The following is a 25,176-nucleotide window of genomic DNA, read 5'->3' as shown; positions in this document are numbered from 1 at the left end:
GTGTTGGCATAAGGGGATCCCGTTGGGTTGGAGTTGGCCACCGGACCAGTGACATTGGCATAGCTGATATTAAGACAGCTGCCACTCTGTGGGTCCTCCTGGATTTTCTGAATGATAAGTTCGACGGCTTTGCGGTTTTGTTCAGGCTCCCCACTCACCGTCACCACTCTCTCCTGCAAATTTATCCCGTCTGGCTTTTGAGAGAGCTGTACCCAAGCTCCTGACTGCTCCATGACAGCTTTCACTGTGGCACCACCCTTCCCAATGATCAGACCTGCAGTGCTGTTAGGAACAATTATTTTCACCTGTAAATAAAACAAGAGCATCAGTATGGCACTCTGTCACCATTTTCAAAATCTACATGTATGCGCACTACTGAGATGAAAGATGAAAAATATTAGAATGTGACATTTTCCTCCATTTTGCATCCAAATAGATCATGCACAACACAGATAAGAGGAAATCTAAGACTTACCCTGCTTTGCACTGCAAAGTATACCTTACTTCAAGGAGACAATACAATGTTTACTCTTATTGTTTTATTGTTAAATGAGCTGCCTTGGTAAATTAATGCCAACCTGTTGTGATTTTTATGGTGTATTAAGTTGACATATCCACTGGGAAATGGTGGCAGCCATTGTTGTGTAATTACATAATACTCCAAATGATTATCCGAAGGGAGGAAACAACTTATGTCTGATCAACTTGGGTTTCGTTTGAACTTGAGTCTCAGAAACAACATTCCAAGTAGCAAGCATATTTTAAAAGAAACTTTTAGATAACCAATTTTGATGGAATGTAAGCAAATTTCTATGAGATGAAGGAAGTAACAAACCCTTTCAAAACAGATCATCTTCCTTTTTAGCTCAGCTTTTCCAATCTAAAATATTTGCAGTTGTGCAATTGTTTCTCCTTCATATCTGTTGATATTTTTCGCACCACTTCACCATATTGCAATAAACTTTAAAACCACTGCATTAACTATTCATATAAGATAATGATCATAACTACAGTCTAAAATCCTCAGCAAAGTGACTTGAACTGCACCAACAAACAAAATGGAGCTATGCAAAAGTAAAGATTAATCTACTGACACCAGATTAGCGCTTGAAAACCACAGTAACACTGCTGTAAATATTATAATTAAAATTAACTCTTGTATAAACATGAAATGTTGGAGAAACTAACAGGACTAGTAGTACCTGTGGAGAGAGAAACAGTTAACATTAATTACATTGGACTTGAACCATTAACTTTGTTTCTCCATATATAGTGACAGGCCTGCTGAGTATCTGAAGCAAATTCTGTTCTTACTTCAGTGTCTGCACACTTTGCTTTTATTTTAATGTGCTCTCTCGTCTTGGTTAATAAGAGAATTCTAAGTGTTTATAAATTGCACTTAATAAACAATGTAAAACAAATTATCACAGAATTAAGCCTTTCCATAGTGTTCAATTAATAAAGACAGAATATTTAATAAGGGTAGTCATGATAGAGGAGATTTTTTTGGTGATACTGTCCATACCTCTGGGCCAGAAGCTCCAGGTTCAAGTCCCAAACCAGGGCTTTCTGGGTGTGGAAGGTACGTTCATAATATGGCCTAATAGGCTGATTATCAGCCTGGAAGTCCTTCCAATAAACCTGAGGGCAGGTGATAACTATGAGAGAGATTCCTGGTTGGCTATCCCGCAGAAAGCAATGGCAAATTACTGCACAACATGGACCAATCTAATGAAAGTCCATGGCCCAACCCTCAGAAAAGAGGACAGGAGAAAAGATAGACAGGTAGAGGTAATGTAAGACATTTTATTATATTTACACGTGCAAGCAGCTGCTTGAAAATGGCTTATTATTAGCAGTACATTTTCAGATTTAGAATAAGGTAGTGAAGATAAGTTTCATCTCCTTATCACTCATTCCTGCTGAAAAATGGGGATACAGTCGGCCAATGTTGAAGATAGGAACTGCTGCCCATTATATACCCAAGGTCAACCTTACTCTATGTTTCAGTGGACCTCAAAATGTGCAATCAATGTACTCATCTGAAATAAATGGGAGTATTGTTGCCATACATGCCAGATTTTGTGGGGGAAATAATGATGAGGTGACTGATAATTACTGTTATTAAGCAATTTCCACTATCTGTGCAATCAAATCAGGGAAATGTTGAGAGATTGGTCTGCTTTTCCACAAGCACCATTAACTGAAACCTTGCCATAAGATTCAGTATTCAAACATTTGTAGGCTGAAGCTGCACGTACGTACTCAATAGATATGCCAGACAAAAAAAGGGCTTGCCAATTCAAATGCAAGTGAATTGTTAACAGTGAAATGAATCTCAATTATGGGATTCATCATCTCTGGAACTGAAAATGAAATGACGAGTTTAATTCCTTCAGATTTTGCTTATTGTTGGAGATTTAAGAGAAATTAAAAGCATGCCTCAATAAGGATCCTTCAATTATAAGTTGCTGTACAAAAGTCAATTAAAAATCTTGCAGCTGTAAGTGCAACGAATGTTTGCCCATCACTGGGCTCCCGTCTCCACTGCTTATATTGGAGGCCTTTGTGTGAAGCTGACTTGTCTGCCATGTGCAAGGCCAGTATAAAGTCTGAAGGTAAAGTATTCTCTCTTGCTTTACCAAGGTGCCAGCCACTATCCAATTTACAGTCTGTTCAAGGGAAATATGAATGATGCTATCAAGGAACTCTCATGTCTGGTTATGTCAGAATGAAAAAAAAACATGAAATTGTGAACTTTGCAAGTGTGTAACAGATGCTTCTTTTGCTTTGCATTGTTTGACCCTCTTAAAAAAAATAATATTTTCACAATATGTAACAAAAAGAAATCTGGTCTTTTCTTTCAGTCTTCATTTTAAAATAAACCATCGATCTTTTGTTACTTGTTGTCTTAAAATGCATGTGATCCATAATGGGTCTAGCATATAATATTTAAGTTTTAAAAAATTCATAGTATAGGGACTCAATGTTCTTAAGCTTTAACAACGGTTTCATATTAATGAATATAATTTATATTAAGAAGCTATAGTAAGAATTAAGAATTTATAGTAAGATGCAGATTTTCATATTAATTTAAATGAACTCCAACTTTGTTGCCCGCTATTTAGATCACAGAAACTTCTGTGATGGGTTGATTTTCGGTTACCATTCAGCTTTGGTGAAGCAACCAGTCATTCAAGTATCTTAAATACAATCAAATCTATAAAAGTGTAGCTTTAGGCTTGTGACTGTAAGTTTCGATGACAACAATACCATAAGCGATAAAGCAAACCTAATAAAAACAGCTTTTAAGCATGTGTTATCAATTTTCCCAATTTAATTTGTTTAGCTGAGATAAGCTGAATAAAATGAACTGTTCCAAAGGATGTTACTGCAAAGTGATCAAGATTTATGTTCTGATTTTCAGAAATCATTTTAATACAGCAATGTTCCAGCCAAAGATTACCTTGAAAACATGTCCATGTTAGTATCCTTATAAAATACCAAAACATAAAAGCATTTCCAGTAACCCTACATGGGGATACAGGGGTAATTTTCAACTTGCTACCTGGGTCTGTCAGTATATCACCCACTCTTTAGAACCTATCCAAATTTCATTCCATTGATTTATCGCCTAGAACAGCAAAGTTGACAATTTTCACCTCACCCTGTAAGCTAGAAAATCACTGTTAATGTTTGAAGAGGTTCACAATTAGTCAATAATTTATTTTGTGTGACTAAAATATTTATATTTAAACAAAAATAAGTAGGATTTCAATATTAAAATGATATTCACACTCTGATTAAATAAATACAAGTGCATTTTGAAAAAGTATCAACCCAACATGTTATAAATATGCATTGGTCCTGAATTATGGAGACCTCAAGGAGGTCATAAATTAACTGTTCCAAGCAAGAAGATCATCAATTTTATATTAGCTGCTTAATGAACTAGAAACATGCTATACATTTCATACAGATGTCAAAATATAAAATTCCCACAGAAAGCTTTATGTCAGAATATAAATTCTGTCTTACACAATTTCTGTTTTCAGTTATTGGGCTTTTAAAAATAATCCAATTCTTCCAAACTAAATAATTGCTGTAAGGTAAATATCTTTCTTATAGCTTCAATGTAAAGTGAATGAAATCTATTGCCCATTGTTTAAGCGTAACTGGCTGCAAATTCTATAATGTTTCGCACTCATCAAAGCTGTCATGTCCTTAGGCGAACCACTTTCAAACAATTTATCTGTAATCTTTCATTGCATCTTTCTTGCCAATGGTTATTGAAAGCATTCACTATTCCTTCTTTTCATTCATTCTTATGCGTTAGTTCTGTACAAACAAATGTCAAACAGCCAGGGGCAGGTTCAAAATAAACCTATCAAATTTTTGAGACTGGCATACAAGAAGACACATTTTACTAGTTTTCCTATCAATGGCTATTTGGAACCTAGCATGTGGCAGTTCAATTCCTATATTCAGATTATGATGCAGTATCGTGATGTCAGCCCTTTCCAAAATGTGTACCTGACACAATATTATGAACTTGTGTAAGACTAGTACATCAGACCAAATTCTGCTTCCGGAATTTGATGTTTCTGCTAGTGTGTAAATCGCCCAGCAATTTGTGGTAAAGATAAAGATATTTTATAAAATGTGAATCAAAAATTCCTGCATTTGTACATAAACTGGTCATTAATCTTGTTGTAAAAAATTAGGATTTGAGCTTAACTGTGACTATGTTTTAAATGTTAAAATAAATCATACAACACCAGTTTATAGTCCAACAGGTTTCTTTGATATATTAATGAACTGAAACCTGCAAACCATTCTAAAAGATGAAAGACTTAACAGCAATCTAGGTTTGTTCAATTATATCATTTTAGTTGCATGACACTGAGATCTTTTGCGAAAAAATCTGTCTTATGGTCCTGTTCCACAGCAGTGCTCCAAAAGCTAGTACTTCCAAATAAATCTTTTGGACAGTATTCTGGTTTTGTGTGATTTTTAACTTTGTCCACCCCAGTCCAACACCAGAACCTCCACATCATGTCTTAAGTGATAAAGTTTATGTTTCTTTATTGCCAATCAACCACTGTGGCTCAGAAGGAGAACACCAGAAACTTATGGAGTCTCATTCCTAAAAGTGGCAAATTGTCGTTAGGGAATTTTAAAACTTAAAATGTAAAATTTTATTTTCCATTCTGTTTCCTTTTCCTCTGATCATTCTGTACCTGATTTGATTCTAGCTCATCCCCTTGCCTTCCATACAATTTATTTTGCTTGCATCATAATCATTAAAACTCATTGTTGAAGAAGCTTGCCCCGATTCACTGTTGTCCCGACTGCATTACAAACAGCTCACGTCTTCAGAAATGTACAGGCAAAATGCTTGTGTTGAAGGGTTTAGGAATAATTCTAATAATGGTGCATGGCATAGGATGCTTTAGTCTAACAAAATCTGAGCAAATTTAAATTACTTTCCAGCCGAGTCACATGGAATATGTGTTGTATAGTGTAAGGTAGCAACATAGTCTCTATCCATAGGGATGGCTTGTAAACTAAAAGCAGTTTATTCTGTGTGAATGTAGCTAATGATTCCTATGCCATACTCTTAGCAGAACAACAAACGTTTTCATCGGGTCAGGCAGCACCATGAGTCATTAGCTCTATGGGGCATGTCAGTCCTTATTGGTATAATTGAAGTACGCCAAGTAGGCCATACAAATAGTGGCTGTTGGCATTGCTTGCTGTGATGAATTGACATAGGTTCTATGAATTTTGTTCCCTTGGTATATTAACGGTGTCAGGAAAATGCAAAAATAACAAAGAATGCAGAACATTACTGAAGATTTTCCTTTAAAAGGAATTACTGAACTTACAGGCACAGATACTTGTTCAAATATATTTATTTTTTAGATTGTGAATTCTATTTTTTTAAACAAATGATATGTTTAATTCTTTAAAATTGACTTCCAGATCACAGGGCTGCAAGTGATTAGTATCCATGTGTGATCCTCTGTGCACCACTTAACACTTGGACTACATATTTTCTAACCAGGACTGATGACTACTTATTTGATGCAAAATAAAAACTGGGGATGCACAACACAGATAAATCACTTTACCGTGCCACAACAAAATACAATCCTATTTGTGCATGAATATGGGGTCCACCTAAATTGCAGTGATTAGTCTGATATGATAATAAGCCTAATTATGTTACTTGATTCTACGTGGTAGGAACTTTTACTGCCTAAATTACAAATCTCCTTTGTAGGCTAGTTTTGGCAACATACTGGATTGACATTTTACATAATGTTTCAATATGCTTTAATTCAGTCAAATTGAACCATGGCTGAATTTACACCACTGGTTCGCACTGTTAGAAACCTGAAATTGCTTCCAAATGTAACTGCATTTGGAATTGCTCCTGGAATAAACAAGCGTTTGGGGTATATTCGCTGGTACTGAAGTTTTTTTATGAGCACACAAGATTTCTTTAATATTCTGAAGTTCTGAAGACGGGTCACTGGACTTGAAGCATTAACTTTGCTTTCTCTCCACAAATGCAGCCTGACCTAGTTTATTTCTCCAGCAATTTCTGCTTTTGTTTCAGATTTCCAGCATCAGCAGTTCTTTATTTCTTTTTCTTTAATATTGTTGTTTTAGAAAGAGAACTAGAATAAACTATCAACAGTACGAAAGGATGTCATTTTTAACATGATATATAATAATGGAATCACCTGAATTGTTCAATCAGAAAGGACTTGAATATCCTACTTTAAATCTCATCACTCTTTAATAAAGTAACTGACTTTATCTACAAATAGTCAAAGGCAGAATGGTGGTCTTGTTGCATAACAATAACATACTTAATCAAATAAATTATGCTAAGATGTTTCCCAAGAGTATTATAAAGATACAACACTGAGCTGCATATTAATATATTACATCAGATGATCAAAAGCTTGAGAAACATAATTAGAACACAATTTATTTAAGTACCATTTCCTGGAACAATTTAAAATTCTAAAAGCCAAAGTTTAGACAAACATTTTAAACCTATTTAGATTTCACCTATCACTTCTCAATCAGAATACAGTTTTATGACTTCCAGATATTATTTTAGATGTCAATAATTAATGCTCATATTAATCATAGTTGAAGATGTATCTGTCTCAATATTTCTTTATACATAAAAGTCTCCTACAGCTTCACTTATTATTACTTGAGTTACTATTTAATATGACTATGGTATATTACATTATTAACAAGTTTTTAGGATGACTACACAATTTAAATCAATACAGTGATTTTGTCCCAAATGCGAGATAATATAGAGTATTGTAAAACAAAAGGGTACACTTCATGCTTAAAAAAAAATTAAAAATCTATTTTCATTCTACTTTGTTTGGTGACTTCAGCAAAAATCAAATAAATAAACAGGTCACAAAGCAGCTCTAAATCTGTTTATGAACAACATTCAGAAGTCAAATGCTTGCTTTTTAACTAAAACATGTAACAACAGAAATATGAAGCAGAGGAAATTTGACTTGTGACAAGGAATATTTGATTGGGCCATTTTCTGATACAGAGATCACCATGCAGAATTATCCAGTGCTCGGTCCTGTTCAGGTAAGCAGTGTGCAACCTTTGTTCTGACTGCTTACTTCAAACTTATGCAAACATGCCCAAAACTCTTAAAGGCAGCCTTTTGCCTTAAAATGGAATTGCTGTAACAAGTTCAGGATGGTTTGACTGGAAGGTAAAGGATAGGAAATGGAGCAACAGGCCAGAGTGTGATATTTTCCAGGTTGAGTGCTAGAGGCAGACATTATTTTTCTACAGGGGCTCCAAAAGGCACAAGTTAAGAAGAAAACAGGAGTAGGTTTCCCAGGAAGTCAATTCCTGGAGCCTGGTCCCAAAGAAAAATATCCTGGTGAACCTCCTCTTCACCCTCTCCAAAGCATCCACATCCTTTTGGTAATATGGTGATCAAAACTGTATGCAGTATTCCAAATGTGGCTGAACCAAAGTCCAATACAACTGCAACATGACCTGCCAATTCTTGTACTCAATACACCATCCGATGAAAGCATGCCGTATGCTTTCTTGACCACTCTATAGACCTGCGTTGCCACCCTTTAGGATTCAATGGACCTGAACACCCAGATTGCTTTGTACATTAATTTTCCGCAGGGATTTTCCATTTACCGTATAGTTCGCTCTTGAATTGGATCTTCCAAAACGTATCACCTCACATTTGCCTCGATTGAACTCCATCTGCTACTTCTCTGCCCAACTCTCCAATCTATCTATATTCTGCTGTATTTTCTGTAAATCCCCTTCACTACCTGCTACTCCACCAATCTTAGTGTCATCTGCAAATTTGCTAATCAGACTACCTATACCTTCCTCCAGGTCACTTACATATATCACAAACAACAGTGATCCCAACACGGATCCCTGTGGAATACCACTGGTCACAGTTCCCCATTTTATGAAACTCCCTTACACTACTACTCTCTGTCTCCTGCTGCCCAACCAGTTTTCTATCCATCTAGCTAGTACATCCTGGACCCCATGCAACTTCACTTTCCCCATCAGCCTACCATGGGGAACCTTATCAAACATCTTACTGAAGTCCATGTATATGACATTTACAGCCCTTCCCTCATCAATCAACTTAGTCATTTCCTCAAAGAATTCTATTAAGTTGGTAAGACATGACCTTCCCTGCACAAAACCATTTTGCCTATCATTGATAAGCCCATTTTCTTCCAAATATAAATAGATCCTATTTCTAAGTATCTTCTGCAGCAGCTTCCCTATCATTGACGTCAGGCTCACTGGTCTACAATTACCTGGATTATCCCTGCTATCCTTCGTAAACAAGGAGACAACATTAGCAAATCTCCATTCTTCTGGGACCTCACTCGTGTTCAAGGATGCTGCAAATATATCTGTTAAGGCCCCAGATATTTCCTCTCTCACTTCTCTCAGTAACCTGGGATAGATCTCATCCAGATCTGGGGACTTGTCCACCTTAATGCCTTTTAGAATAATTTCTTCCCTCCTTATGCCGACTTGACCTAGAGTAATCAAACATCAATCCCTAACCTCAATATCCGCCATGTCTGTCTCCTCGGTGAACACCGATGCAAAGTAGTCATTAAGAATCTGACCTATTTTTTCTGACTCCATGCATATCTTTCCTCCTTTGTCCTTGTGTGGGCCAACTGTTTCTCTAGTGACCCTCTTGCTCCTTGTATATGAATAAAAGGCTTTGGGATTTTCCATAACCCTGCTTACTAAAGATATTTCATGACCCCTTTTAGCCCTCTTAAGAGTCTAGTTCAGTGACTTCCCATGTATGGTCAATGTCAGTGAATAGACCTTCAAAATACATCACCTGCACACCACAAAGACAATTTCTCATGCTGCACAATGCATCACAGAACTATCGTTCACCCAACAGAAATCAGGACTTATACCCAACATTCAGAGACTCCACGGCACGCACACATAATGCTGCAGGCTTTGCATTTACCACTTGCTGCTTCCCCATTCCTCCAGCTGTTCTGTGGTGGAAGACAGATCACCCAAACACAATACAAACTAATTTGCAATCTCCACTCTCTCTTGAAAGATAAGACAGTCATGGAAAACAGCTGAGAATAGGTAAGATTTGGATATGCCTTCATCAACTGAATTGGAATAGACAATGCTCTGTATCATGGATGGCTGTGATTGAGACTGTTGCATCCAGTCTCACTAAGACTTTATTTAATGATCCTGCCTTGTGTCCTTCTCAAATTCTAATTCCTCCTCATCTTGCTGACAGGCATGAAATGCAAACTTCAGATGGTGTAAGCATGGAACTCTTTATTTCTACCTCACTTGTCTCCTTCCACATTTTTGCTGTTTAGGACTCTAGAACTGGGTCAGCATGGTGGCTCAATGGTTAGCATTGCTGCCTCATAGTGCCAGGGTCCCGGGTTCAATCCCTGCCTCAGGCAACTGTCTGTGTGGAGTTTGCATATTCTCCCCGTGTCTGCGTGGATTTCCTCTGGGTGCTCCAGTTTCCTCCCACAATCCAAAGATGTGCAGGGCAGCCAATGCACTTCATCATTAAGAATGTGAGTGACTTTATATCTCTGAAGAAGAGACATTTTTATTTGAATAGATGTGTGCAACCACAAGTACCATCAGGGTAATACAGAATTAGGATCGGGACTTGCTGAGTCATTGGGCAAAAGTGGCTGCAGCTAGGCCAGGGAAGTAAGATGCAAGGATACATGAATGAGTTGCGGGGGTAGGCTATTCAGCCTGTCAATCCTGTTCCACCATTTAATAAGATCATGGCTGATTTCTTTGTGGCTTCAAGTCTACTTTCTCCTCTGACTCCATATGATCCTTCTTTCCTTGCTGATAAAGAGCCTCTCCATCTCAGCTTTCAGTATATTCAATGATCCAGCCTTCAGCGCTCCCTGGGAAATAGAATTCCACAGACCAAGAGGAAAAGAATATTTTTACCTCAGTCTTAAGTAGGACAGTACTCATTTTCAACTGTCTCCTTGTTCTGGTCTCGCCCAGAAGGGGAAACATCCTCTCAGTATTCACCCTGTCAAGTTCCCTCAGGATCTTATATTTGAATTAGATTCCCTTATACTATTCTAAATCCCATGGGTATGGGCCCAACCTTTAATCATTAGATTCATTTGAGTGAATCTTCCCTGAACTGTGACCAATGCAGTCATATCCTTTCTTAAGTAAGGAGACCAAAACTGTGCATAGTACTCCAGATGCAGTCTCACCGAGGCCTTGTGCAGCTGCAGCAACATTTGGAAACCTTTACACTCAGTTCCCCATACACCAATTTCCGATATTCCATTTTCTTCCTAATCATGTGCTATTCCTGCATACTAACCCTCTGTGAATCATGTGGCAAGGGCCCAAATCCCTCTGTGTGGAATTTTCCCCTCCCTAGAGTGAGGTGGTCAAGGATGAAAAAGTGAGGAAAATACAGTGAGAATGAAAAACTTGATGCCTTGATCCTGAGAAAAATAAAATTCCTGATTTTCCTACTAGCTTTAAAGGGCTACGTCATGTCAGAGACATTAAATTTCCAACATACATAATTTCGATGGCACTTGCAATTTCCTCCCCTTGTCGAAGAAATTAGCATGAGCAAGTATCTGCCAATTGCTTGTCAGGGTCATCATTCAACTCTGCCTTTGCCTCAACATTCTTGCATGTTGCTTGTCTACCATGGTCTTTGAACAACAGCAAACGACCAACCCCAACACATTATCATACCTGGTCTTGGACCAACTCAAACACCACTTCAGCACTTTCAACAATTCAGTTTAAGCTCAGGGACACCTCAGACTTGCATGCATCTGCCAGGTCACTTTGCACATGGGGACAGACATGTATCTCATGCATCTAATCTTATGGATCTTAGCTTGATTTCTGAGCACTCACTCACTTTGCATATACTTGGAAGCTATCAACCTCTGTGGCATGTACTACCTTTTAGAGCAGAGAGAGAGGCAAGCAGCTTGTTACAGTGGGAAGTACTGAATGGTCAATAAGTGGAAAGCATTGAGTTCCATCAATATCACCAAAAGCATGTGTCAGCAGCTTAATAGCAAACCCATAGCATATGCTTAAAGTAAATGACTAGGTTTGAAAGTCAAATGGGAGCAGCAGTTAGATGGATCAAGGGGACTAGGAGCATTCAAGTATGCTACCACAGTAAAAAGGCATGTACAGTTTCTGTTCAAGGTTGACAACTTTTGATCAGTACCTGTCCTACAGAGTCTGGGGATCTGCGTCCTTGCACTTGGTGGATTGGCCACAGTCAGTCCTAGAGGTCAACTGCAACCAGTTCAAGGATTACAGACAGGTCAGTCTGGGTGCTATAAAGACTTCAGTGTGAGGTTAAATTTTCCTGCAATGAGACAAAAGGAAGGATTGAATATAATGGAAGTGGATGTAAGAGCAGTTAGTGAAGGTGCAGGAGCAGCTGAAGTGGCTCGACATCCTGAGTGAGTAAGTAGGAAGCACAGAAGGTTTAGCATATGGAATGATGAAGTGGGTGAGAGTGTACATGAAGCACGTCATAGTGAGAGTTGTAGTTTGTGAGTCTTGGTGAGGTGAGTGTGCTGCGATAGAGCTTGATTGAGTGACAGCTTTGTTAGTGTGAGCTACTGGAGAGAAATGGTGGCTCTTTCCCTTGTCTACTTTTTGCAATGCTGGGTATTCATTTTAACTTGGGACTCAGCATTGACACATGTTGCTATCTGTGTTCAGGTTGACTGGGTCTGGTGGCATGGCATTCTTCAATGGTCCACAGGAAAAGCATAGTCCTCCTCTCCAGTAACCCATCCACCAGTGCATCCAGGTCCCTATCTACAAACTGGGTTGGTTGGGGTTGGGTGGGTGGGGGGGGGGGGATGTGGTGGAATTAACTTACCATTTTGGGCTCTTTGGGGTGGGGGGGGTAGTTAACTTACCATTTTGGGCTCTGTCCTCAGTGATAAGGGGTGCGTACCACAATGTGAGGGTTAGTTACTGTCTTGCACAACTTGAAGAGGTGTGCAGCTGGTCTTCAAATATGGCACTATTTGCATAAATATCAGAGGTCTGTCAAAGGTGAACACTTCCACCTTTACTGTTGCACAATTGCATAAGAAAGACTGAAGGGCTTGCCTCTATAATTAATAAGCAGAGGGCTGTGAACAATGGCTGACTGGATGACATGAATCTGAATTGATGTAAATCCAACTGAAAATGGGAAAAATCTGCACACAAAGTTCTACAATCTCTCTTTGAAATAATACTGCATGTGCTAGCTCACCAGACAGCAAGGTTACATATTAGTTCTGCAACAAAGAATAACATGAGGATTTTGATGGTGGAAGACTACAGGAAAAAGCATGCATTTGATGCTTTATCAGGCTTACTCAAAGCCTGCTGTCATAGTCTCCGAGAACACAGAAATCTGGCTTTAACATAACACAGGATTTTGCGCAGAGATTGGAGTCCATCCTTATCAGCAAGGACACAGTGGCAAACCCCAGTGCTGTACCACTGGTGGCTGTAGTTTCAGCTTCCATTGCTATACAGTCAGAAACCACAGAAACCATCCCAGTGCTGCAGCAGAAGCTCAGACTCAGATCAGATCAGCAAGCTCAGAGTGCTGCCATCAGGGCTACAGGTATCAGTGCTTAAAGGGCAATACTGTGTCTCACAGCAATATGTACTCCTGCAGATTGCGAGGATTGTTGAGGTGCCCTGGCAGAAATCCCTGAAGACTGCAGCAGTTCAAGAAGGCAGGTCACCATTATCTTCTCAATGGCAATTCGGGATGGGCAATAAATGGCACCTACATCCTGTGAATGAGTATCAAAAAAAAAGGCAGTGCAACACAAGCCTACTATTAACTTTCTATCCACCAGCATTTGCCCTACTATCATTACCACTCTCTAATGCCCTTGCTATTGCCAACCAGCCCATGCCACTGTCATCCATTCTGAGGTGGGACAGTCCGAAACCAGGGCCTAAAGGCCCGCAGTTGTTTGCAGTCAGTCTGTACAACCATCTACATTCTTTCTCATGTAAGTTATTAGTAATGTTGCAACTACAGGGGTAGTAATGTACTGAATTTCGAAATCAGGCAAAAGCACTAAAGAAATGCACTAGGGTCACTTGTTGATTTTTGTGTGTATTATTGGATAAAATTGATGTGAAATAAATTGGTTGCTTTTATTTCAGATATTTAGCCACCAGGAGGCTGTGATGGTAAATGAATGGATTGGGAAACTGCAGAATAACTGTGATGTGGGAATGACATCTGAATTGGGCTCTGCTCACGGAGGGTAGATGTCCAGATAGATTTCCCCTTTGTCTTGAGTTGGCTTCCAAAGGCCTGATGGTAATGACTAGGTCCCAATGATGACAAGTACATATGGCAGACATGACAAATGCAGCAACACCCTGATGTGTACTGGACGGCTGCCCATGCTGATCCAAGAAGTTGAACTGTTGTTTTGGGATGCCGATGGCCTGCTTCACGTCATTCCTGGTGATATATAGCTTTCATCATTGACATACTGTCCTCCTGTGGTTGTGATACAGTGGAGTGACATATGCCAAATGTAGAGCATGTATCCTTGTGACCCAAAAATGAACTCCTGTTTCCTTGTGCTTTGTTCATTCAGTCATGTGGTGTGGGCATCACTGCATTTATTGTACATCCCTAATTGCCCAGAGGGCAATTAAGAGTCAATCACATTGCCTTGGGTCTGGAGTCATATGTTGACCAGACCAGGTAAGGATAGCAGTTTCCTTCTCTAAAGAAGACTAGTGAACCAGATGTTGTTTTTTTTGACAATCGATAATGGCTTCATAGTTATCATTAGACATTTAATTCCAGAGTTTTATAAGTTCCACCATGTGTCCACCATACCAGGGTTTATGGATTAATAGGCTTGTGATAATACTTCTAGGCCATTACCTCTCCCTGAACTGACTGTCACATGATGGATGCGTCAGGATTGCTGTTAGGAAAGTGAGCATTCTCCATCAGGATCTTTTAGATGTGGTTGCACACTGATTAGACACTTTTGGAGTGGCAGCTTTTGTCATCCTGAAACATCTCGCTGTTAATGCATGGGGCCCACAGAGCCTTGTGCTTGAGGCTACATGCATCCTACACTATTGGGAGTTCCACAGGGCTTTGGTCCTGTTGCTTCGCTCTGTTCAGGGAGAAGACAATGATTCTTCATCTGTACAGACCTCTGTCAACACCTGACACAGCAACAGTGAACTTAGATGCTAATAATGCTAGCTACTTCCATATGGTAGGATCGATTGATATAGAAATCTAGGGATCACAATAATTTTAACAGGCACTGGCAGCATATTCTCTGCTCTGCTCTGCAGCTGCAGATTAGGTTGCAGAACATGGCACAGTTATGTCACCATCTCTTTGATAAAATGCCTCCAAAACTGCTTCTGGATGAGATGCAGGTCGGACAACTGTTCCCTTATGATCCTTTGTAGTTAGGGCTTTTCACTGAGTATCCCATTCTCCTCCTCCAGTTGTACACAGCCACTCCCTGCATTGTGTTGCATATGCTCCACTTTCATGTTGAGCTGGAGAAGAACTGCATTTGTAACTCCAAATATAATGAGGCTTGCTTCTTAGAAGCCTTCTAACAATTCTGACCTTCTTTACCATTTCAATCAAAAATATTTGCTCAACTTCTTCAAGACTACCAAACGTAATAATTCTACTAGCAACACTGCAGCATCTGTGAGCTACGTGGTTTTGAATTTCAAATAGCATTTGCACTTGAAATGATACCAAAGCCAATTCCATGGCCATGGTTTCTAAAACTCTCTAACACTGGGGTTAGTCTTGTGGAATTTCAGAGTCTATTGTGGGTCAATTTTAAGGGATTGATTGATTTGATCAGCCAATAGTTCCATTTTCCTGGCATCATGTGACTCTCAGTTTGGTAGACAGTGAACTAGATAGGCAGAGTTTTTCTTTGTCTAGTGATTTCTACGTTCCTTTGTCAACTTGTTTATTTCCGTCAAATCTGAGAATAATTTTCAGATAAATATACTGCAAATCCTGGGCAGATACAATTGCATTTTCAACAGCTTAACACAGTGGTGTTATTATTTATTTGTATCTCATTGCTAGTAAGTGTGAAGAAAATGACATTGCTCTTCTATATATTGCTATATGTGCTTGCAGTTCAGGATCTGCTTACTTAGAAGGGATAAAGGGTTAAATGTCAAAATTATTTTCCACGAGTATGAACTTTACAAATATTTTCCATATTTACAAGGGTAAATATGCTTCTATTCATTGAAACATCATATTTTAGTGTGTGAATTGATCTCACTGCACTAATATTCCATTGTCATTTACTTAAATACTGAATATTATTGTCGCTTGTTGTTGGGATTGCTTACATTAAGCAGTTCTATGCACAATAGAAAGTTGAAAAACTTCAATGACTCCAAACAAACCCTGTCCTGTTATCTAGCACATTGTTATCTTGTAGGTAGATTTGGAAATGTGTTGGTCCAGTTGATGCACAATCTAAGTCCCAGTAAATTCTGCAGTCAGTGTTGTAATCTTTCACTGATGTTCTGAAATTACTTCCAATCCATTGCAATAAATAGCAGGTTGCACTTGATGGCAACCATCATTCACAGATTTTAGACGCCACAAGTGCGGTCGTGATAAAATTATTTTGATTGTTTGAGCAAACCTAAATTTTGCTTTCAGTTTAAGCATAATAGGAAATACAAAACATCACAGAAAAGCTTTCATACTTGTTAGTCCTTCAATCTGAACTAGATAGTACAATTGGATACAGTTAACTCCTTTTCTGTTCAAATCCAGATTGTAGCCTTTAAATTCATTTCTTTCCAATTTCATTATAACTGAATTTCATCGGAAGTTTTGTTTATCTCATTGTTCAGGTGGGTAACACAAATAGTCAGAACATGTGCTTCTTAAAATTTAGACTACAACAATGCAGCTTTGTATACAAGAAGAATACTCCTATCATTTGAAGATCATGCTTGATGGTCTTATAAAGAGAAGTTAAGGTAGTTGAGACCAGCATATCTATATTGCCCAGGACTTGTTAGTAACTACAATGTGGTATTTCACATTATAAATAGAATTGTGTCATTATTGTGAGTACTCCATTCAAATTATAAAATGGAATTACTTTATAAAGGTCCCTGAACATTTATTCCCTGCTGGAGACACTTACTATTTAGTATCCCTTCACATTTCCAATGGCTATCCAACACCTCCATAGGTATGATAAGTTTACATTTCAATTTCCTTATAACTTATAATGACTACATTGTTAATTATAATATAATTGCTTCTAACTAATGTACATTTTCCATGCCAAATGGATAGGATTCAAGATCCTTACATTGGAGTTTAGATAGAATTTTCTTTTAATTAGATGATAACTGACAGTTAACTGCCAAACTTTGTTTAAATTTAAGCCAGAAAATTGCTAACACCTATTTTGTTCAGGTGAAGCAAGCACAATGACTTTTTTACATGCTCTTTCTATCTGCAAAGAACCATACCATGTATATTAATATGAAACAAAGAACCACATATGTTGGAGACCTGAAACAAAAATAGAAATTGCTGACAAAACTCAACAGGTCTGACAACATCCGTTGGAAGAAAGCAGAGCTAAGATTTCGAGTCTGGTGATCCCTCATCACAACTGATAGCAGTTGCATTAAAAAAATGATATTTATGCTGAAGGTGAGTTTGGGAGGGGGAATAGGATTGAAGAGAGATGTGAATGGATAGGTGGAAATGGAGCTGAGAGAGAGATATGAAAAGAGTAGGCAAACATGGAGATTATGGATGATAGTCCAGAATAGAAGAGAAGCTGAATAAGTGATAATGACAGCTGAGGCTGGTAGAATGGGAAGCCTGCACTGAAAGCAAACCATGAATTGTGATAATAGGCCTGAGAGTGAGTGATGATGGGTGGGCTGTGCTAAAAGGAACCTGCATCATTACAGGATCAGGGTGTGGCGTGGGTTTAAAAAAAAATCAACTTTCTACAACAGGGTCTTGCAAACAGACAAAGGAACATGATACTTCATAAAACCTACCACTGATTGGGATGCCTTACATACCTGGCCTTCTGCCAGCATTACCATACAATCAATGCTCACTACTCATGAAGTATGAAAAGTTGCTCCCCTTTAAACTGTATTCTTGCCAATGCAAGGTGAACAACTTTGACAAAATGACTTTTTCAGCAATGCTCAAACTCTGTTCTACCAAACAACTATTAATTGTAAGTCGATCGATCAGCTACAAAGATCAAGGTTATAATATATTGTGTCCTAATACCAGGCTTTAACTTCAATAAAGTAGCATCGACTTTGTCAGCAGATATTTCAATTTCCCACACGACTCATTCTTATAGGCTTAAGTGCTTCCTAATGGAGAACTGAACAGTTAACAGCTTTTTTACAGAATTAATAGCTGGCAAAATACATGCTAAGTCTAATTAGAATTCAAATTTATTTAGCAGTAGACAAATAATTTTCACCAAAAATGTCCTGACTTATATTTGTTCAAAACGATCAGATTTCCTTGAAAATGAAGATTAATTCATGAGATGTTGAGATATTTCTTCCCACAGCTGTCTCCATTCTATTAAACTTTCAGATCTAGTGAAATTGGCTTGAGAATTTCAGTGCTGAATTAAAACATTACACAAGGCAGTCTATATGGCAATGTGATGCTCACAATTCTAGAAAATATACACAATTTTGTTTACTTAATTCAAAATTAAGATACAGAAAAGATAATGTGGGTATTTTATTGTGACCATTATTCTGATCAAGATCAGGGATATTGGTACTACATGAAGAATCTTCTGTGCTTGAGAAAGTCCTGTTTTAAGTATGCATTAGGTGTAGAATGTTGTGAATCCAGTATACTGCAATTGGAACTGTATTCCAGTTTCTGGGTTCCAGACTGACTATCATGAATAGATAATCATGAAACATTGAGATGCATCAACAAACTATCTGGTCTACTGAGCCTTACACAATAACAGTGTTTGAAGGATCAAGATTAGGCAATTTACCTGCTAGCACACATACTCAGACATTCACCATTATTTATGTAATCTCTATGAATTATTAGGTGGGGTGAATCAAAAATAAACTAAGGCCAATCTAGGAAAATAAACTGTTGGAATAAACTGCTGGACTGTGCAGACAATACAGTTTTGCTGTAAGTCTTCAGATATGTTTCTGCGAGTGGAAGACATTTTGAGTAGGTAGGTGGCTACTTTTTAGTTATTAGAATCCCTGGGAACCTGTTTTGAGTTCCTTCAGGAGTTGTAAGGGATTTCCAGAGTTTGATCCAGAATTTGCTCAAATTTTACCTGTACTCTTATCAGGAGGTTGTATGACCAGGACGGGAGAGGAAGGTACTACACCTCTCCAGAGGCAAGTTGCTGTCTCTTCTATTTGAGAAACATGGTTGTGGGAGCAGGAATGAGAAAGGGATATATATCTTGATGCTCTTGACATATAATACCTTCAAAGATGTTCAAAGTAGGTTATGGATATAACATTTGAGCATGTTAAAACTTAATTGGATTCACCTAATAGGGTGAAGGGAGGGACAGAATATCAGACTCTGTAATAGAGCTGACTAAAGGAGAACACGAGAAATGGGTAAGGCAAATTACTGTGCTCACTACAATCGTTTAGATGAGTGAGCTAATTGTTTATGGGCATAAAAGAGAAACTCACTTCATTTGAAGATACAAATAGAGTTTCTGTTATGTTTACTACTGCATGGTAATTACTATTTCCAATGTAATGAGGAAGCAATGTGCTTAATTGAGTGCATAATATGTGAAAGGATTTTTTGCCCTGAGCCTGTTGGCTGTACATGATGAACTTAAAAAGAAGAATTTCGATAGCCATTTTCCCTCCTAACTACCCTGGCCTCAAACCAATTATCAAACTCTTGTTCTCAGGCTGGGTAACTTTGCAAGTTATCATCTCAAAGGAAGGCAAGAAGTAAAAATTAATAAATGAGAAAAGAATCCAAACTATTGCAATAATTTCCCTTTATTTAGTAGCTATGATTAGGATTGAAAATCAGATTTAAAATTACTACTTTGATAAGATTTTACCATTTTATTAAAAAGAGCTTTTGATGAAAAAAAACTAACATTCACATTCTTTCAAACAATGGTATGCGGTTTCTGGTGGCCTACCCTTTAAAGAAACAAAATCAGAAATTGCTGAAAAAAAGCACAACAAGTCCAGCAGCATGTATGGAGTAAAAGCAAAAGCAAAGGTCATGTTTTGGGTCCAGTGACCTTCTTCAGAATTGTTCTGCTTTCTCTCCCCACATGCTGACAGACCTGTTGTTTTTTTTCTAGCAATTTCTGTTTTTGGTTCTTTAAAGGGCTTTTAACGATAACATCTCATAAATTCAAAAAAAAATCCCAAAGCGATCTTTTAAAGAGTTAAAAAAAACTGTAGTTGCTGCAAATCAGAAACAAGAACAAAAACTGCCGAGGTCTGGCAGCATGTGTGGGGAGAAAGCAGAACAATTCTGAAGAAGGTCACTGGACCCAAAACATGAACTCTGCTTTTATTCCACACACATGCTGCCAGACCTATGCAGTTTTTATTGTTGTTTCTGATTTCCAGCAACTGCAGTTTTTAAAACCCCTTTAAAGATCTCCTTGAGAAAATTTATTTTGATTTTATCAAATGTTATCTTCAAAGTCCCTCTCAGGACGAGGGAAGGAAATATATGTGATAAATTATTGTTTCTTATTTTGTGTATGTTATGTAGGAAAAGACATAACTAATTTAATCACGCAACTTGAATTAAATTGGCAAGAAACTAAATTACTGATTTTTTAATTGTTTCACACTTCATTATTCACATCCAACATTGCCCATACACCTTTACTGCAAAATACTGCAATTATTTGTGCTAACATTGCAAGGCAAAATATGCACACTCCAACTGCAAAAAAAACAATCTAAATCTCTGGATTGTAATTCTTTATGGCACAGAACTTCTAAGTTATGCTGAGAATAATTAACTTAAAACAAAGAGAGAATCAGGTCAGTAAAAGCCATCTTTTTTTTGTTTGAATTGAAGAGTTAGAAAATGTCTTCATAAGCAAAATAGTTGAACACTTATTTATTAAGAAAAATACTACTGAAAGTTCTTTTTCCTCCCATGATTGACTGCACTTAACTAAACTGAAGGTTAATATTCTATGTGTTCTCAGGATTGGAGGGATACTGACAAGGCTGCATTTATTCCTCAGCTCAAACTATCTTTTAGTGGTGATGGGTCTTCTTAAACCCCTGAAAACTGTGATGATGATGCTTCCATAATAGTGAGTTCCAGGTATTTAAAATTCAAATTATGCTTTAAATAATGAACAGTAATATTGTGCATAATGATATATTGTCTTTAACTTGCATATCACGTTTAGCTTTTCATTTCTTTGATAATTTGTGCAGAAAGGTGAGAAATACAAAATTGTCTCCAATTATCCGTTACAAAGTATAGAAGCATTATACTGAAATACAAAAGAAATTTAGAACAAAAATCTAACTTTATTCACTGTAAAGAACTACATATTCCACAACGATGGTCTCTATTATGCATAAAAACCAGTAGAACAACAGAGGAGCACTCAAAATCAATTTAGGATATTAGTCGTACAAACCAAGTTACATGAAACTGAATAAAACAAATAATGCTGGAAATAGACAACAGGTCAGGCAGCATCTGTGGCCTTTCAAGTACTGCTTCTGATGAAAAAACACAGGCCTGAAATATGAACTCTGTTATTCTCTCAACAGATGCTACCTGATCTGCTGAGTATTTCTGGCACTTTTTTCTGATTCAGGATTCCAATATCTGCAGTAGTTTATTTTTCAAATACAAGAAATGGACTTGATTACCTAAGACATTTTAACTGGTGCCTGTGTCAGGAACATGTTCTGTGAAGAGCATTCACTGCTGCAGTTCATTATAATTTCTTTTTATTCAATCATTTTGTGGATGTGAGCGTCGCTGGCTGGCCAGCATTTATTGCCGATCCCTAGTTACCTTTGAGAAGGTGGTGGTGCGCTGCCTTCTTGCTTATTTTAACAGCCTCCTTCTCGTCCTATCCCAACAAGCAACATGCTGGACAAGAACTGAAATGTTGTTGGAACAATATAATTTCCAAATTTCACACATCCCTCATTTGAACATATGGTGCTGTTCCCTCATCATCACTCAGACAAAAACCTGGAAATGACTATGTAGCATACTTTGGAAACATCATTATCACAGTTTTGAGCAGTTTAAGAAGAAGACCCATCACCAAAAAGAAAAGTAAATAAATGCAGCCTTGTCAGTATCCCTCCAATCCTGAGAACACATTAAAATAATGCTTTTGGAAAAGTAGTTCATGGTTAATAAACAATGATAGTAACATTGAAATAATTTAATGTTTATATCTTTGTTTCAGTTGAGTTTTGAATCATTACTTTAGATAATTACACTAAATCTACACAAGATAATTTTCTTTATGGTTTTGGCAGGAGAAAATAAATAGTAAATTAACACTGACAGTACTTGCAGATTCACCGACATTCAGAATTTCAGCCCCAAACACCTCTAGCATTACTGGAAAAGCGCAGCAGGTCAGGCAGCATCCAAGGAACAGGAGAATCGACGTTTCGGGAATCAGCCCTTCTTCAGCCCTGAAGAAGGGCTGATGCCCGAAACGTCGATTCTCCTGTTCCTTGGATGCTGCCTGACCTGCTGCACTTTTCCAGCAACACATTTTCAACTCTGATCTCCAGCATCTGCAGTCCTCACTTTCACCTCTAGCATTACTCCAAGATACCAAAAAAGGTACTTTATCAACACATTTAAAGTTTGTTCTTCTTAATAAATGTCACTTTATAATAGAAAAAAAATCTTGATTTCATCAATTTATCTGTTGCCTGTAATTGAAACTACCACGTTTTTGCTTTTTTAAGCGTTGATATTATCATTAGTGTTACTGGTGCATTTTCCATTTTGAAGCTGTATATTGTATTTTAAATGCTAACAATTATAACTAAATTGGTAATCTGTGAAAGGCTATTTGGGATAAAATTTCAAATACTAAAATTAAGAAAACAATTCAAGTTATTCCTCCATTGCTCCCTTGGTCTATATGTCCTTCCATGAACCTCTCTACAATCACCACCACCAATTATCTGATGTGAGTAAACCTAACTCTGTCTAACAGATACCATAGTCCAGATGTTTTAATTTCCAAAACTATAAACTTATTTTAAATAGGTTCAAATACACAATACTGAAGCACTGCATTTCCACATGGCATTCCAACCAGCATCCTGAGTGAGAAAAGGCAACTGAGGGAGTCATTATCTTAACTGTGACATAAAATTTATAACTCTTCTACTTCTGAACTTTCTTGATGAGAATAAATACATTATGAGTTATCTGATCACTTCAATATGTTCCATTAGGTCTACAAAGTACAACTAGTACAAATGATAATATTCAGCTATGGACTGTATGGATCAGATTGATTTGTGACAAGTTCATAGGTCACCGATTAGGCTAGATTGTGCAGAAGAAACAAATGAATCATTTGTTGTCTATACTGATAATCTTCTCCATGAATCAATCAGTCTGATCCAAATTTCCAACATGTTACCCATATTATTTTGTATTACTCTTCTTCAAACAATTAACTTCAACAATTGGTTATGAGAATTAAATTCACACTTCAACCACCCTCTGTGCAAAGGTTTTTAAAGAAGTAATCTCCCCTTTAGTTTCAATTAATTTAAATTTGTTTGGGAAAAGGACATGATCTTAAAGTATTTAGTTTATAAATTTAATAATCTTGAAGACTTTTTAAACCACCCCATGACATTTCAGCTCCAGCGAAAAGAGAAACATCCTCTCCAGTGTCTCCCTATGGCTGGTAACATCTGATGAATCTATTACATCTTTTCTTTCATTTCCAAAACTATAAAGAATACCCCAATTGTGGCCCAAGTCCAATCTAGTAATAGCTGAACATTATTTTCCTGCTTTAGTATTGTTTGTTTCTAGATGGAAAAGTGTGGCTTCAGTTTGCTTATTTTGTTGTCTTATCTCCTTGGGATATTGCTTCATTCTCCATCTACACACTCTCTACTCCATCCCCACTCCCACCCTCCTCTAGCTTATCTCTCCACGCTTCAGGCTCACTGCCTTTATTCCTGATGAAGGACTTTTGCCCGAAACGTCGATTTCGAAGCTCCTTGGATGCTGCCTGAACTGCTGTGCTCTTCCAGCACCACTAATCCAGAATCTGGTTTCCAGCATCTGCAATCATTGTTTTTACCTGCACTTAAAAGCTTCCCATTTAAAGCATGTCTTCTTTTGACTATTTTTATTTCCAAATCATACAACTTCATATTTTTCTTTGCCTCCGACACTCTCACTAATTTAGTGCAATAAAGAGGTGCTCCTTTTGTGATTTTATCTACATCATTCATGTTTAGAGACTAGCTCTAAAGAGGAATTCTTTGAAAAACTACCTTCTAGTTGACAACATTTCTGGTCACCCCTAAATGTCCTTTCTGCTCTCAACTATTTCTTGATTCTCCTTAATTCCACGAGCCTTTTCTCTACATTTTCATGTGATTTTTCACCAGAATGCTTTCTATTTAAAATAACTACGTCCACCACTTTCTTTTCTCCAAATTTTGTCATTTGTTCAAAGAATTATATAAAATGGTGCTAAGCATATCCTCCCTTTTTGAAATTTGTTTTGGCACTTTAATTCTAGCATATTGCAGTAGATTACCAACAACAGAATTTGAACAGACTGGCCCAAGTATTTTTTGTATACTTTCGCTCGTGGGTCAATTTCATATCCTTTATCTCAGTTTCCTTTCAACATGCAAAAGTTATGATTGAAATCTCAATTTATTTTTCCCATCTCTTCTCAGGATCCACATTTTTATTACCATTGCTCGATTGGTTTTGCTTGTACTTCACTGGATATATACTACTTGGGGATGTCTGATGATCAATGAAAGGTGCTACAAAATACAATTTTTTTCTTGTTCATTTCTCTTTGTGTATTTATCGATACTTATGGGTTTAGGCTGAAATTTAAATTAGTTTTATGTACTTAACTCCAGCTACAATCAATCCTGAAGGTCCAACGTAACCAGTCTAAAGATGAGTGGTAAATCAGTCAGGGAGATGCACAGGTATAAGTCAGGAGCCCAGTTACTCATCAGTTGGGATTGTAATTTCAAGTTGGTTGGGAGATTTCTTTTTTGGGGGGGTGACTATGTTCAGCCCTGGAGTTCTGTTACTGAAGGTGATGTTGGCTTTTTAGGAACCTCTGTGGGATAGACAAGATGGGGCAATCCATTTTGGGAATGGAGGCAGTTTGCTGGGATACCGAGTGGCTAATAATTGTGAAGGGTCATAATTCAACATGTGAGATGGTTGATGATAGAATATTGGAAGGCATTGTTTACTGCTGGAGAAGAGACTTATTGAAA

The 25,176-nt window shown here is 37.6% G+C and overlaps 1 protein-coding gene across 3 annotated transcripts in view; it reads right to left on the bottom strand.

Annotated features, from left to right (window-relative positions):
• The window catches only part of LOC140476423 (RNA-binding protein Nova-1), a 276,484-nt gene that overhangs the window by 2,792 nt on the left and 248,516 nt on the right, over window positions 1–25,176 (bottom strand). For all 3 annotated transcript variants that reach the window (XM_072569013.1, XM_072569011.1, XM_072569012.1), the window contains one exon: window positions 1–305. This exon is cut by the window's left edge and continues 2,792 nt beyond it. In XM_072569013.1, the coding sequence (XP_072425114.1) occupies window positions 1–305 (305 nt within the window). The remainder of the gene's footprint in view (window positions 306–25,176) is intronic.

The sequence above is a fragment of the Chiloscyllium punctatum genome, chromosome 4 (assembly GCF_047496795.1).
Source record: "Chiloscyllium punctatum isolate Juve2018m chromosome 4, sChiPun1.3, whole genome shotgun sequence".
Taxonomy (NCBI): Eukaryota; Metazoa; Chordata; class Chondrichthyes; order Orectolobiformes; family Hemiscylliidae; genus Chiloscyllium; species Chiloscyllium punctatum.
Note: the sequence above shows the minus strand (reverse complement) of the source record. Positions and strands in the feature narration are given on the sequence as shown.